The 15,314-nt window shown below is 36.9% G+C and overlaps 2 protein-coding genes across 21 annotated transcripts in view; one reads left to right on the forward strand and one right to left on the reverse strand.

Moving 5' to 3' along the window:
- Positions 1 to 3,261, forward strand: part of Pstk (Phosphoseryl tRNA kinase) — a 7,981-nt gene extending 4,720 nt beyond the window's left edge. For all 16 annotated transcript variants that reach the window (XM_022815645.2, XM_022815646.2, XM_022815653.2 and 13 more), the window contains 4 exons: positions 323 to 513; positions 1,097 to 1,305; positions 1,771 to 1,936; positions 2,981 to 3,261. In XM_022815645.2, the coding sequence (XP_022671380.1) occupies positions 323 to 513; positions 1,097 to 1,305; positions 1,771 to 1,936; positions 2,981 to 3,183 (769 nt within the window). In that variant the 3' untranslated portion in view covers positions 3,184 to 3,261. The remainder of the gene's footprint in view (positions 1 to 322; positions 514 to 1,096; positions 1,306 to 1,770; positions 1,937 to 2,980) is intronic.
- Positions 3,262 to 9,731: 6,470 nt separating this feature from the next.
- The window catches only part of REPTOR (repressed by TOR), a 97,645-nt gene continuing 92,062 nt past the window's right edge, over positions 9,732 to 15,314 (reverse strand). For all 5 annotated transcript variants that reach the window (XM_022815635.2, XM_022815638.2, XM_022815642.2 and 2 more), the window contains one exon: positions 9,732 to 15,204. In XM_022815635.2, the coding sequence (XP_022671370.1) occupies positions 15,110 to 15,204 (95 nt within the window). In that variant the 3' untranslated portion in view covers positions 9,732 to 15,109. The remainder of the gene's footprint in view (positions 15,205 to 15,314) is intronic.

Here is a 15,314-nt window from a genome sequence, read left to right on the forward strand (position 1 = left end):
TAGATTTTTAAACTTTTCAAGAGGATGACTGATGGTTAGTACAAAAAAAGTGAAAGGTCTATGTCGAGGAACTATTTTGGTATTCCTGTTATTCACAGTAAGCCAACTTGAGTTTCAAATAATAATAAAGACAAAATAATAAGAGCCATTGAGGTGAGTTTCTATTTATAATCAGTTTAATTTTTGCAGGCACAAGATGACGGGCCTTCTACGACAAATGAATAAAACAAAGGAGCCTAAAAATAGTAGACTCGATTTCTCGATTGATTATATAGAGAAATCCATATTAAGGCTAAGCTCTATTTGTACCGTGCATTTATAGATCGATGCTTGAAGCTGTAAAGGACATACTCGATGGTAGAAGAGAGTGTGTGTCAACCACCAAAATTATTGATCGAGTAACGATTGACCAACGCAAGCAAATCGTCAAAGGACCCTGGCAGCACATCATTATTGATGACAACTTGTATCTTAGGAGCATGCGCCACTGTTGGTTCCAAGCGGCCAAAGCTCGTGAGTTTATAGATTAATTTGGGTGCCATCTTTGTTGGTTTCACATCTCCTCTTGATCTTACGATAAAAGATTACTCATTTTTGTAGATACTGATCGCACCATTATGCATGTGTGATCAAAGATTCCCGATTTTAATAAAAATTGGAATGATGTTAAAAGAAAAAAACATAATCAGCTAGTGCAAAGAAGGCATCGATTAAAACAGCCTATTTGTAAGTGCACTGTACATTAAAGGAAGCAGAAGTCGGCAGGTACAAATAAGATCCATAACTGTGAACGTAGTTTTTCTTTGTCCTAACGGCAAAATAATTTGCTAATGCCTCAAATGCGACTGATTAGTATTTCGAGAATTTAGCACGTTAACGGACAGCCCTAAAGACTGTGTAAAACCAACAATAGGAAAAACATGGAAATAAATCGCTTATATATAAAAAAATTTAACTACTTGACATGATCGATATAAGCGAATACTTTTCTTGTGCAGCCTAGACTCAAAATGCTATCCAAAATCACCTTGTATTTCATTGTTGTTTTTTGTTAGATTCAGGTCATCTAAAAATAGAAAAATAAATTATTTTTCAGGAGGAATATCATTGTGTAATGTTTATGTGACGGCATCTCTCGAGGAGTGCCTGGATCGAAATCGGCTGAGGCCATTTCCAGTTCCTGAAAATGTCATCATCAACCAATTTCGAAAAATGGAGCCACCTATTGCCGAAGCAAGTCAAGCGGAGAAATTTTCACTCTCTCTCAAAACATCGAATTTTTCAATGTACATCAACACGGCCGAAGTAATAATTTAACAGCAAGATTGCAAATGTATTGTATTTTTGATTGCTGTAATTTATTTACATTTCTATTGGAATTACTAATGCCTAGGGTGGTGGGCTATCTAATCTGTGCAGGCTGTTTTTACTTAACAGGGAATCCCGTTATCTTGTATGTCATAATTGTTTTCAAGAATTATAAAGCTGTATATCTTCTTTCGGTTCGTCTAACTTGCAGCGTGTAAGCTGAGTTGGATGAATTTACAGGCGCCGGGGCGCGAAAATATATAAAAGATATATTAATAAAACAGTTTCTATACAACTCATCATCTATCGTAAATACAATAAAACAAAAACACCAACAATTAGCACAATATTTAGTACTAATTTTCATCATTTATTGTCGTGTGAAAATGAACTAATGAGCAATGCATTACTACCTGTCGGTGACAATGATTGACAAGCGTAATGGGATAATTCGTATTTCAGCGCCTTCTAACCTTAATCGCGGCAGCCAGATTATGTCCGCTTGTCCCGCAAGACGTTGAACGTACTCAAAGTGTAGCGGAGTCTTCGCGGCGAGTTACCCGCGAGTCAAAGTCGCACAATCTCGATCTCGCTTTCAGAAAAGCCGTCACTGGACTCATAAAAAACGGTACTACATAACGATATCATCACTATTGCTATTGATGCGAAATTAATAAACACTCCTCGCCCAATTATAAGACAATATAATAGGTTGTTTTTAATTTGAATCATTCGGCACTTCGAAGCAAATTGGTTTTCTTTTCTGCTGCCTTTTTTTTTACCTATTTTATTTTACCTACTTTTTTTCTAGATCTAAAAGCATGTCAGGCAAAGATTAGTCATTGGATAGACGCCACTCAAGCAAAGGTCGGAACTGTAGCGGAGGAATGTTGCGCTACCTCTAACACGATAATAAATCTATCAGTGGCCAAAACAAGCCCACAGATTTTTAGAAAAAAAAAAAAGCGCCTTGGTAAGAATAGAATAGACGAGTTAATAAAGAGCTCGTTAGTTCGCAAGAGAATTCGTGAAATCAACAAGCATTGCTTTGTGATTAGCTAGCATCTTTAAAATTGGTTGCAATATACTTATTCTAGTTACTTTATTAGCACCTCCTTTGATCGAGCGGTTTTATAAGCATCTTTTACTACAGTATAATAATTTGTTGAGCTTTCCAGTTCGAATATTGTTTCACATTTTTCAACGGGTCTACATTTTTGCTCACTTTATACAGTATATATATACGGTACTTTCACCTTGGATTTTGAAACGATTTTAAGGAACAGCTGACCAGTCAAAGACGTTATCGTTAGAATGACTATATGGTAAACATTTATGCTCATTGAGTCACTTTGTTATAGTTTATTTTTGCACTCTAAGCCCTAATGTGAATATATGCATTTTTTCTCAACTATGAAAATGCGATAACAACGCGTACGACAATGTGTCAGAATTGAATAGGGTCGGATGAGATTTTTTTGCCTTCAATTATGGCGCAAATCTTGGGCTTGCTTATGGATAAGTCGATTACTCGCCAAGTGTCAATGAAAAGTTTTGTTATATGGCTGAACTTCAGTATTCTAAGAAGATCATCTGACTCAGAATTCACTTCATATACATGTCAATGTTCTTCTTGTACTCTACTATTAAATTGCGTTTGCTTCGTTTTCAGAACCGTGTTGCCGTAAAAAACAACAAATATGGGCTCGCTCAATGTCCTTCAAGGCAGATGTGTTGAGTGCGCCTAATTTACAAACATTGAGCTCCCAGCTACGAACTGCATTGGATGGCCAGCGGAATGATCTTAAAATTGAATTACAAACGACGATTGCTGCAACTCTTACGGATAAACTGTCGTTACAGCCCATGGCATAGGGTTACGGAAATGTCTAGTTGCACTGTCCGTCTGCATTATACATATGTGTATGTACACAATACATATGAAATACTGAAGTATTTGTTTTTTATTTTACATAAATCTAACTATTTTAGGAACCGCTAAATTCATATCATAATTAGCAAAACTGTTCTTCCGAGTCTCGAGTGTATTAAATTAACAAAATAGATTTACAGTGTCTACATTATTGCGCACTGGGAAATTTATATATCCCATCTAGGCCTACAGTTTCTTTAGGTGATTCTATGGTCAACGCGATTTTGACCATTTTTGTGAATGAAACCTTGTCATATATACAAGCGCTTGAGCTTTTTTTAAATAGAGTTATAAAAGCCTAAGTTAAAAAAAGTTATATAGCCTACAGTGGCTATATAATAGCGTGTACCAAAAAAACAAAAAAAAAATTGAAGCTTTCAGTAGAGCTTATATAGTCTTCCTTTTTAATTTTATACTCATTAGAATCAAATCATTCGTAAAAACCTTATAACCTTAACAGCATGCAATACTTAGGAAGAGCGCATTCCACTTTTGTAGGTCTGCTCTGGGCTTCTATAGTAATAAAAATTGTGTTTGTACACTTAATTTTCTTCTGAGAGTTTAATAGCAGTTAAGCAAATGTCCTAATAGTTGCAGTGATTAAACTAACTGATGCTATTGTTTTCGTTTTCTTTCGAAAATGCCTCATGCCGCAGATGTGTATCTTACGACCTTATCTATCGCTATAGAAATATATACTACATAATAATAGTTTAGCTTTCGTGCGACATCTGTAAGTAAAGCCGCACTGTCGGTGTATAAAGGTATATAGGCAGAGCAAGTATAGTTCTCCTATCGTTTGTACGTCCTGAGAGAGACTGCTTTTTGATGTAGGCTTTGTATGACACATTTACGTTGCTACCTGTCATGATGTCATCCTTAGCAGAACAGCAAAGCAAACACATTTACTCTTAATAGTTGACATATTCTATAGCTTTCATAGTAAATAATCCGCCGGGTTCGGAAATTTTCATTTGACGAGCAATTCAATGTATGCCAGCGCATTATCCTACGTAAACATTTTACTATAGTTTCTAGTGGTTCTTGTCGCTTTCGTAGCTATTGGACACGCACCAAGTTTCCATATACGTGACCTTGGCGTACACGCAACGGGTTGATTATTGGAACGCCAAAGATTCGAGGATCAAGCCGAAACTGCTAGCTGAGAGCAATTTAGGGTGGACAAAGGATCTAAGCTGCATGCTGGTTGCCTGCCAGTTATGATTACGACTTATTTAGAAAAAACATGAAATACAAAAATGCGTTTTACTATACTTTTTTGTAGAATGTTAAGAGTGAAAAATGAAAAAAAATTAGTCCAATTCCTCAAACAGGTGAGAAATATCTTCTTTTTTCTTGCTTTACGTTTTTGTTGAGTATCGCGAAATGTTTAAAGTTCGAAACATCAGCTTTATCCCACTTGATAACAAAAATCCTGTACATCTTATCATCGTTTAGGAGAACTATTTTTAACGACTTCACTTTTTTCTAATGATGACTCAAGCTCAAATCGACTAAATAATCTTTTTTTTTTTTATCCACTATGATTGCGATTAGTACTTAATAAACTAATACAATGTATCCTTTTTCATTATTGATATAACCAACTTTTAGTGGTTGGATTCTACTGTACGTTTCACATATACACATGCAAGTGTATTTTTATATAGGCAAGTAGCGATCATAGTTGAGGTGCCATAACGTTGATACTTGTAGACAGAGTAGAGCGATAAAAAAAACTAACTTTGTCAAATTGAACTTACTTCCTTAATTAAAGGCAAAATTAGGCTATGAGAATATACCGTCAAATAGCTGTCACTGCCAACGCCGATAATTTTATCAATTTTTTTGTATTTCTAATAAAATTTAGTAACTGCATTATTTATTTCTTATTATGTTCACTAGAGATACAACTACAAGTGAGGAAAATATCGCGGTTTTGCCTTGATTGTCTTTACTCTGCTTAAACATTTTAATTAATTATAAAACAGAGATTTATGGGAAATCTCCCGTGCCACCACAGCACGTTTATTCTAAGCACTGTGAGTCATGTAAGTAACCGGACTATTCCAAATCGGAAGATGATCGAAAAGTGATGTCTTTTTTGAAGACTTCTAGGATTTTGCGAAGTTTTTTTTTCAAGACGGAGGAAGAATCTTTTCCATATAAGTAAACATCGCGAATGATCTAGTATTATCGGAGAATACGTAAAATACAAACATGGTACGGAGCCCATTCTTAATGTAAACGAACAGTAATTAATTTCATACTTATTTCATAGATATTGCACTGAGAGGTGAAGAACGACGAAAAGATGCACAGACAGGTGGCAAGAATTGTTCGAGAGTTGCAAGACCAAATTTGTGCCCTACAAACGCCGCTGTTAGGTAAGCAACCAGTAAATAGGTAGATAAACGCTACTCTAGTTTTCGAAAAAGAAAAAAAGTCATTATTATTACTTTAAATCACAGTCGTCATAAAGCACTAACACTAATATGCGTTTGAGAAACCCATCAGGGTTATGCAATAATTCAAACTACGCTGTTAGAAACTCTGCGGTTGTTTCAGGCCAACAATAATCCATTCGATCAGTATAGGCGCGCTTTTCGTTGCAGAAAAATGATTGGACTCTAAGGTGGTCTATGGTCGATAATGGTTTACTGCGATATATTACTGATGAATGATGCTATCAATTCAAATATAGATGTGTTCCAAAATACTTGAAGACGCTGATACCTAGACGTCAGATGATAATGAATGCGCTAATGCGAGAGTGCGCAACGAATATTAGGGCAACATATATTGGGTCTCAAATGTGCGACTTGTCTGACTTGACCATAATGTGGCATTTGGTAACAAAAATGGGAATTTGATGCGCCTCTTATGTCGTACAGTGATGGCTAGACTAATCCAGGGTAGTCTTTTTTTAAGTACTTTGATCTTCTAACGGGTTTGGACTAAGTAACTATTTTAGCCCTGTGGTTGAAAATTGGTTTAATACGTACGTGATACGTTAGCATATTATTTTGACAAAACATTAAAACATTTCAGTTTTTGCAGAGCAATTAGCGGAAATAGGAAATAATTTTTGATTGAGCACCGGCTTGAGTGAACTTGTAACATAAACAACTGGCCGACACCCGCGCCTAGTTATGGGTATTACCAGTAGTTCATGACCACACTTATATATGGGCTCACATTGGATTCGCTAGACCAGGTCATCATCGGAGTCAGAAGACTTGATGTCACGCTTCAGTCGTGGTGGCGTAGCGCCGGTAACGAAGTAAAGTTTTTAAGACGTTACAAATTTTCTCTTAACTTACCTGCTACTTCAAGTTGGCGAAAATAGCTTTTCACAAATCTTGGGGCTTCGGTATTAAGACATTCTTGCATAGCTGGAACGTTATTGAAACTTTTGTTCGGCTTTAAGATGGGGCAATGAGTGTTAACTCTAATAAACATATGACGCACTTACATAGCGATCGCCTTTGAACAGCATGTCGCTATAATGACGATAAGAACTTCTAATTATACATACATTTCAGAACATCTGTAGCTTTGCTCGTCAGTCTAAGATATTTTACATTATGCAATATATATTTAGGTATTACAATTAGTAAATAGCAGATATGTTCACCTTTCTAGTCAGATGTTTGAAGTTCAAAACAGAGTCAAATGCTATAGCCTTTGTTTGTTTGTTGTCGAGATGAGCTGAATACATCTCTAGTTCTCAGGGCTCACGAAGACATCTTTTGAAACGAACGAAGTTGCCACTAAAGAAACGTTTCTAGTGTTACTCCCGCCTAAGCATCGTAGCTTCAGACAGCTGGCCCATCCTAGGAAGTGTGTATTTATAGTGCCCAGATTCGAAATAAATCAGGTTTCCTATGCAGAGCAGTACTGAGTGGGGCTTCAAATCTCTTGAGAATATGTTCATTAATAGATATGTTTACGTTTATTCAATTTGTGTACATAAAATAGAACCAATTACACTAGTCGTTTCTCATTATAAAATAAATCTACAAAGCGTCAAGTCAAGTAAGTTTCAATCTACTGAAGAGTGTAGCCGCACCGGGGATATATACAAGCAACATTGCGCAAGCTTATGCATATATATATATATATATATATATATATATATATATATACATGCATATATTCTTTTTCTGTTTTTATAATACGGCTATTTTGGAATACATGAAATACGATGATTATGGAAGGCGACAGTAACCAGTCTGGTTAAGGCCAACTATTTGATAAACCGAGCAACTGAGAGATTCACAGATGAAATAATTGCAAATAAACCGGCTATTATATTGACAACGGACGATAATGTTTCTCTGATGGTGTGCCCTGAGGGAAATGGAAGGCCAAACGAATGAGGACTTCTGTTCGACTGTTTAGGCTGTGGAGATATCGCGCATAGTCGCTTGCAGCCATAGAACAGTTATTGCAAATGCAAGTTCAAAGAACTCCATCATAAACGATTTTTAATTGATTGCATCTAAATCCTTTCATATTAAACACCTACAAGCAAATCTCGGGTACTAAGCTACCATTTGATGTTCGCTATTTATTTTCCTTTATTTATCAAACGGCAACACAGAAGAATAACGTAAAGGTCATCATTCAAGTAACGTGGTGTAGTCAACTGGATTTCCGATTCACCAAAAGCACGCCTCAACATGTGTGACAGTACAAATGGTATTTCGCTGAAGACTGAGATCCGTACTAAAGTTTTCAAGTGTGCCTATAGAAGCAGAAAACCTGTAGCTCTATTTGGAGACTTTAAAATTAAATTTGTCGATATAAACCGGTACGGAAGCTTAAATGATGTGTATTGTAAATTCATTTACCCTTATCTTGCAGATAAAATACTATACTGACATATTTTTGATACACTTCGACAGCCGTCTGACCTCGTTATGGAAACCCGTAAAATAATAGCAGAACGCGGTGCTATTCGAGTTTAAGGATAGTCTCAGACCCGTGACGCTATCGGCAGTCGATTATCGGTCAAATGTGTGACCGTGGTTGTTGTCAACTTCCGTCAACGGGACTTCAGTGTTTCCGAATAGATCCTTCCCATAATTTTACTAGTATAGTATCTACGCAAACAAACGCTTTTTGACGTAAACGAAAATTTAAGACACAATAAACACCTCATTATACATAGAACTATTCCTTGGAGGAAAGTGTATTGAAAGGGTCTTGAGTTCATGCTATCATCTCTACGATGACTTCTTTAGCCGCCGCCGTCACAACGATCAGCCACGTCGTTAGTGATGTTTGTTTTTTGATGCCTATATAGACATTTGTTATATTTTACTATTACAGAGCTAGTTCGGTAGATTGTATTGCATTTGCGCGAACGCCGCAAAAGTAACCCGATTATTATATCCTTTTTCAATATCACGACATGCCGTAGCGATAAGGAGGAGCTGCCCTTCGCGTAATTACTCGGTCCAAAGGCATTAGAATTCGTAAAAAGCGCTGCTGACACTCTGAGAACTGAAACTTGTCAATGCCGGGAATAACGTTTGCTGCAGTATCAAATAAAATTATTATTAAGAAAGTTCTCTGAGGCGGATAAGTCTAAGGTGAATTAATGAGGAAGGGGGAAGGAGATATGAGTTCGGAAAACTGTAATTTTCTTCTATCTATACTGCTGAGTTACTATATATATATATATATATATATATATATATATATAAATATATAGGCACGAATATGATTGACAGACCAGCAGTATCGTCGACGTGAATACACGACGTTATCGTTGTGTTTTCCATATACGTAGAGTCCCACAAAGTTGACGACGCAAGCATTACACAAGGTGTGTGAAACTAACAGATAAAAAATAGATTCTACAATGCAACTAACAGATCATATGTTAATATTTGCCTGCATCTTGTTCGAATTGTTAGTCGATATCAACAACAAAAATGTTGTTGGTTTACGATGTATTTCAACAAACCCTTACTGCGTACGTAATGTTTGATGCAAAATATAAGCTCAAAGGTGTTTCATTGATAGAGCGCCTGAATGTGAACACAAATGCTAGACTCTGACTAGTATATAAAAGATGGTAATGTATAAAGGGAACGTGTGATGTGTACAGTTATTGTTCAATAGAGGTCAAATGTAACGAATTTCGTTAATTTCTCGTTCTTATTACCATCTTTATGTTCTGTCTCCTATGGAATGGTAAATTACCTAGCAATAGTATATTGCTAATTAGACATTCACGTAAACAAAAACCCCAGAACTAAGCGCGATATGGGCTTTCAAATATCAAATGGGTTGGAAGCTCACCAAATCAGGCGCTGTTTATAGCAGCCGCTATGCAAGTCATACAAGGGCTTCATTCTGGATTTCACTGTGCTTCCGATAACTGATGTCACCCTAGGTTACCTAGTTACAAACCTAAAGTAAAGGTAATTGCTGTTTTTGTGAGAGCTGTGATGAGTCTAATTGAAATATGACGTCATTCTTATGATTCTATTTTAAACCATTTTATTATCTCATTGCTGTTGTTTATATTAGTGGCGCTGGTGCTGCTGTTGATGTGTTCACGTAAACATTAATTGAAAAATAATATGCTAACAAGTATGGTTACCTTTAATGATCGGGAGGAATATCTTCCATATTATTACTATCAGCGAATATCGATTCTGCCATCATCAATCGTCATCATCGATACATCGAATTCTGGATACTTCGTCTGTTCTTCGTTCCAGAGGTAAGCTGTGATTGGGCATGTCACCTAGTTATCAATATTTTCACTATTCTTAATCAATGCCCAGTATTTGCGGTGCCGTCCTTATGTACGCTGGCAATTGCAACCACATAAAGATACTTTTCTTCCTTCGCATCGGTTTAGCACATAGCAAGGGCTATTAACAAGCGCGTTAGGGAAATAGAGTCGCTGCATTGAGCGTCGAGATATCACACGCAGGTATTATCTATTGTTGTCAATCTGCTCAACCGCACGGCTATATAAGTCAAGGCAAAAGCTAACAACATCCATGTATATATACGTATATATAAAGCGTCTTTTTGCGCCTTCAACTTCTATGACACCCGCATAGAACGTGATTCTCTGGCTCTGAAGCTCATCATGTATAGCTTGTACAAAAAAATTAAATTTATTTTTCACAGTTTGATACACTAGACTAATTGAAATTCATTACCACTATTTTGGAACGACCAATCAGCTTCACCTTCCTATCAGTCCAACGGTGAGGATTTGACGGAGGCTATCAATCCATCACGCAAAGGAAGCGACGTCCACATATCTTTGTCACTCTCTGTTCAAAATTAAATCGTATCGGTATGACCCTTTACCTAATTAAAAAATACCTTGCACACGCAAGTATACGCAGATCCCTCCATGTCATCTAATAGCGGCATTATTACTCAACTTCACTGTCATTTGGCTTTTATTCTATGTACGGCCGACTCATAAAAAGTTACGAACGAACAACGTTTTTTGCTAAACCTCTTAACTTGTTTCGTTTTTCATGGTATATCAATACGAAATAGAACAACCGTATTACGAAATTATTATCAAGAAGACCACACGAAGCTTCTTCACATGACTGCTAACAGCATCATTTTGAAGAGCGCTACTCGTGTCGTCAATAGGCCATGAAATGTAAGCTTGTGCATATAGATACGCCATTGAAATGTACAACCATTAGAGAGGGATCAACAAATAGTTCTCCTTCCTTCTTTTATTACTTTTTTTTTTGTCACTCCCTTCTTTTACCCGTGAGGAAGGGCGACATTTACTCTACTACTGTGGTTTAATACGACTGGGTAACTCATCTTGTTGCTATTGTTGAACATTCATATGTATATATATATATATATATATATATATATATATATATATATATAATAGAACTGGTAATGCGCATTACTCTTATTTTACAAGCTGAAGAGCATGCAATCATCACTGACCGGCTAGCAGTTGTCTCGTGGCCTATTACATAACAGGTTGTTTTGTTTACAGTTTGTATCATGGACAGTTGCGGTATTCTGAAGGCTACTAACATGTGTCGAAGTGCTTGAGCTTTACTTAAAACTGTCCATCGCTGCTCCAGGTAACTACTTGCAAACAACAACAGGCAACGTACTGAATTGGTCTATTTGATCCGTATACAAGTCTCTTCAGCAGAGGATCAGTAGTAGACGTAATGTTATTTTTATATATATAATTTTCTCTCTTACTAGTTTCTGAGACAAGTTCTATAGATAGATTAACGCATCTTCGTACCATCTTCTACTGATATATGCATTCATATTGATGAATATATAGAAGTACATATATCTATGTACAAGTACAACGGGAGGCGAAGGAAATAAGTGAACAGATCCACGCATTTCACAGGCAAGGATCCGTGAACTCATTTTGTGTTATATATATGTACATGTGTGTTTGTATATCGCTCGATGTTGTTTCTTTTTCAGTAAGTATTGATCGAGCACTAAAATATGGAACGACGTATCATTTACAGGCGTATAGACAGACGCACTTTCTGTGTGCATTTACACAGAAAACCCCGTTCGAATAAAACCGCTGGTACGAAATGCCTCGAATGAGCAATTGGACAACGTTTACTTATTCAAGCATAAGCTAGACACGCACGTAGTAACTTTTGCTCTTTTATAAACAGAAAGCGTTTTTTTTTGTAACGTATGATTCAAACCATTTTTTCACAGTTTACCTCATATTTAATTTGGTTTTTTTTTTTTTTTTTTGATTAGCAGACGCAGATGTCGTATTTAATTTGATCCTAAACGAGATGATGGTACAAAATCGGCTGCCTAGAAGTGTCGGCGTAATCAACATGGCTGTTCATTAATACTTTCCCGAGAGGTGCCTACGTTTTATAACGCGGTGTGGCGCCATTTTACCGTTATCAAAATTTTGAGATGGGTAAGAACTAATTGCACCTCGTGCATCTATCTCACAAATACAACATTTTCCAGCCCTTCAACTAAGGCATCTTAGCCAACAATAGACAAAATATTCATTGTGATAAACAAGCACTAGTTAGTGTTTTCTATCACATAACTTTTACTATATCATACAATATCAATGTTATTCATTGGTAAGGCCATAACTTCCGAGCAAAGACTGTTTCTCCTGGTCCTAAAAATGGATACTACTCATGTTATAGTTAGATAATGGAACCTCCCGTGTGCCATATAAGTACGACTATAGTAAATGTCACTTCATTATTTGAGCGATAAATCAATATTTACACTGGAGTATTTTGTTTATTCCGCAAACCATAGTGTTACCGGGTTGCTGCTTTTACGAGTTAATTTATTAGCTAGTAATATATTTTCGGTGCCTTAGCCAGTACGGAAAATAAAAAGAAAACTGGTCTGCATTATTACTCTAATAAGTTCAATAAGTTAGCAAACATGAGCCTTGACGTATATAGACAAATGAAAAATATCTACACATGGACGCCACGTAAGATCATTTAGAAGGTTGGCTCATGAGGACATTTAGATTGTTCGAATCATATATATATATCGTATGCTAAAGAAGATGGCAATCTGAGACACATTATATCACACCTGACTTGAACTAACAGCCACGCAGTATATATAGATTAAATAGGTAGGTTCAATATATGCTACCCCCGATACAGTTGTGGCCACCGTTTGTCCTCTTTTTTGCGAAAAGCAATTTGTGAAATTAATTTAAATACATAATAACAAGCGTAATTTGTGTTACTCAGGCTTCTCAGCGTATTACCTACTATATTTTTACCTGTTCTCGGTGCTTGCTTAAGCTTGGTTTGCTATACACTATGCAAAAACATACTCAACAACGAATGAAAGAAATTTCGCCTTAGCAGCGTATCGTGTCGAATTTAGTCTATTTTAACCTAATTTCCAGCCTACCGAAGGATTTCAACAAGTATATAGGAGTTCGGTTACCCAGTCAAATTGGGATCATTTGCCAAAGATACCATTTTCGTAATAGATCTGGCTTGAAAGAATATATGCTTACGCAAACTTATCGGATGGAATAAGTGTAGGGCCGCAGTTCCTTGATATAAGCTAAGAAAAGTTGAAAAGCCCTGTCCTGTATCTAACAGATAATTCTCTTCCGACTATCGGTTATTCCTACCGTCTACTGCATAGGACATGTGCACAGACACAAGATATAGACAATATTTTTGCTAAATAAGCGCGTATTTTTTCTCCTAGCCGTTAGTGATGTCCTAATTTTACAAATCCCAATGAAAACCCTTCGACAGCGATGTTCACGTAACGTTATCTCTTAGAGCGGACGTGAAACTCGTTCATGCGACCAATACGTCATTGGCGTCGTTCCCGTCTCTACCAAGCTACTAGGTTGAATATTAGTATCATCCATCACTCTTCTTATCTTTGAGATAACTATAGTATTTTTCCGTTATCCTAAGCACTTCAGAAACAGCGCAGCCTTCTATAAATATTATCGCATAACAGATTAGAACAGCATGAAAACTTCACAGCAACAAAGCTAAAACATGAACAGGAAATTGCTTCTCATTATACCATTGACTAAATTGGGAAATGATGATTTGCATACAACAGTGCAAACGTGAAAAATTTAGATCAGCTGACGCTTTTGAAGGACGTCAAGTGGATCTGAAAAAGTGTCGTTACTTACGCGCTACTCCGGATAAAATTATATAGGTTCAGGAGCATTGTTCCATGTTCTAGGAACTCCTCAGCTTTCGATCAGCTGCTTTCGACGGAAAATAATAGGCCATAACGCCTTATGTTCTCAGATTTAGTACATCCTACGTATGCGAGATACTGGCCTACATGACGCAACGCTGATACGTTGACAAGAGTCATAACTACGCGTAATATTACATAAAGAACGCGCAAAATGGAGAAAACGCTACCTGAAGGTGTACCTACCTAACTTGATTGATGTCGACCTATTACTCAATGTAAGCCCATTGCCGAATAGAGGTTCTCTTTCATTCGTTAGAATTAGTCGTTAGTTCCCTGTCAGAGGCTGTTTCTAGTCAAGCTGGCCTCTGAAAGGGATAGCTTTGCAAATACAGGTTGAACTTTGATTTCAGCTTACATGGGTCTCGAATTGGGTCAAACAGCACACATTTTAAATATTCAACACACAATTATTAATTTTTAAATAATTTAACAATAGAAAAACAAAAGCCAAGCGATAATTGACACGTCATTCGTTGTCCTTGTTAAAGTAGGCGAAAATATGACGTAACCTGGAAGGACGACCTTAACTTGTAGGACAAATAAGTTACTTAGACAGGTACTGGCCAGCTAAACATTCGTGCAATTGATCGAGTCAATCATTGATATCTATAACTGTGTATGTGTACGTGTCAATCTATAAAGGTGTATATCTGCAAGCCTTCAGTATAGATGCACCATCTGCATGTGGCTAATCGGCTTTCTGCTGCCAAGTGTTTGATAAAAACTCTTTTCGAGAGCCTGGCGGCTACATGATGATCATCGCCCACAAGGTTACACGACTCGTTGCAACATAGATCTCTGTCATAACTTCTCTATGCGCTTGTTTTCGTGTCGAGTCACTGATGATTGCGGTTCTATTGGGGGAAATCGTTGTTTTTGTGTACGTAACAATATGCACGCCTTGTTGATCCTCGATGTACCGTACAAGAACAAACCTCAGAGAGATTGCATTTGGCTTACTACCTGTCGATGATATTGATGATTACTGTGTGGCAAGTTTTGTCGTTCATAAGTTAAAAAAGTAAGGACCGAGTTGTTTTTATCGTAATGACGTTTCTCTTGCAGCTTGATGCTGGTAGTTACGGTGTTCATTGCTACCTCTCGAATTCCTCAAAGGTCAATACCGCCACGCGGAACCCCGGCGGCAACGTTACGTAAAATTCTGTTGACATAGTCTGCCGAGTGACCTGCTACACGGTGCGAATCTGTGAACGTTAACAAAACACAAACACAGAAGAAATGGCATCAGTCATCAATTCAACTGAGGCTGCATTCAAGCAACGCGAACTACGAACTTTGCTTTCATCAAATAAAC

The sequence above is a fragment of the Varroa destructor genome, unplaced genomic scaffold (assembly GCF_002443255.2).
Source record: "Varroa destructor unplaced genomic scaffold, Vdes_3.0 BEIS01000007.1, whole genome shotgun sequence".
Taxonomy (NCBI): Eukaryota; Metazoa; Arthropoda; class Arachnida; order Mesostigmata; family Varroidae; genus Varroa; species Varroa destructor.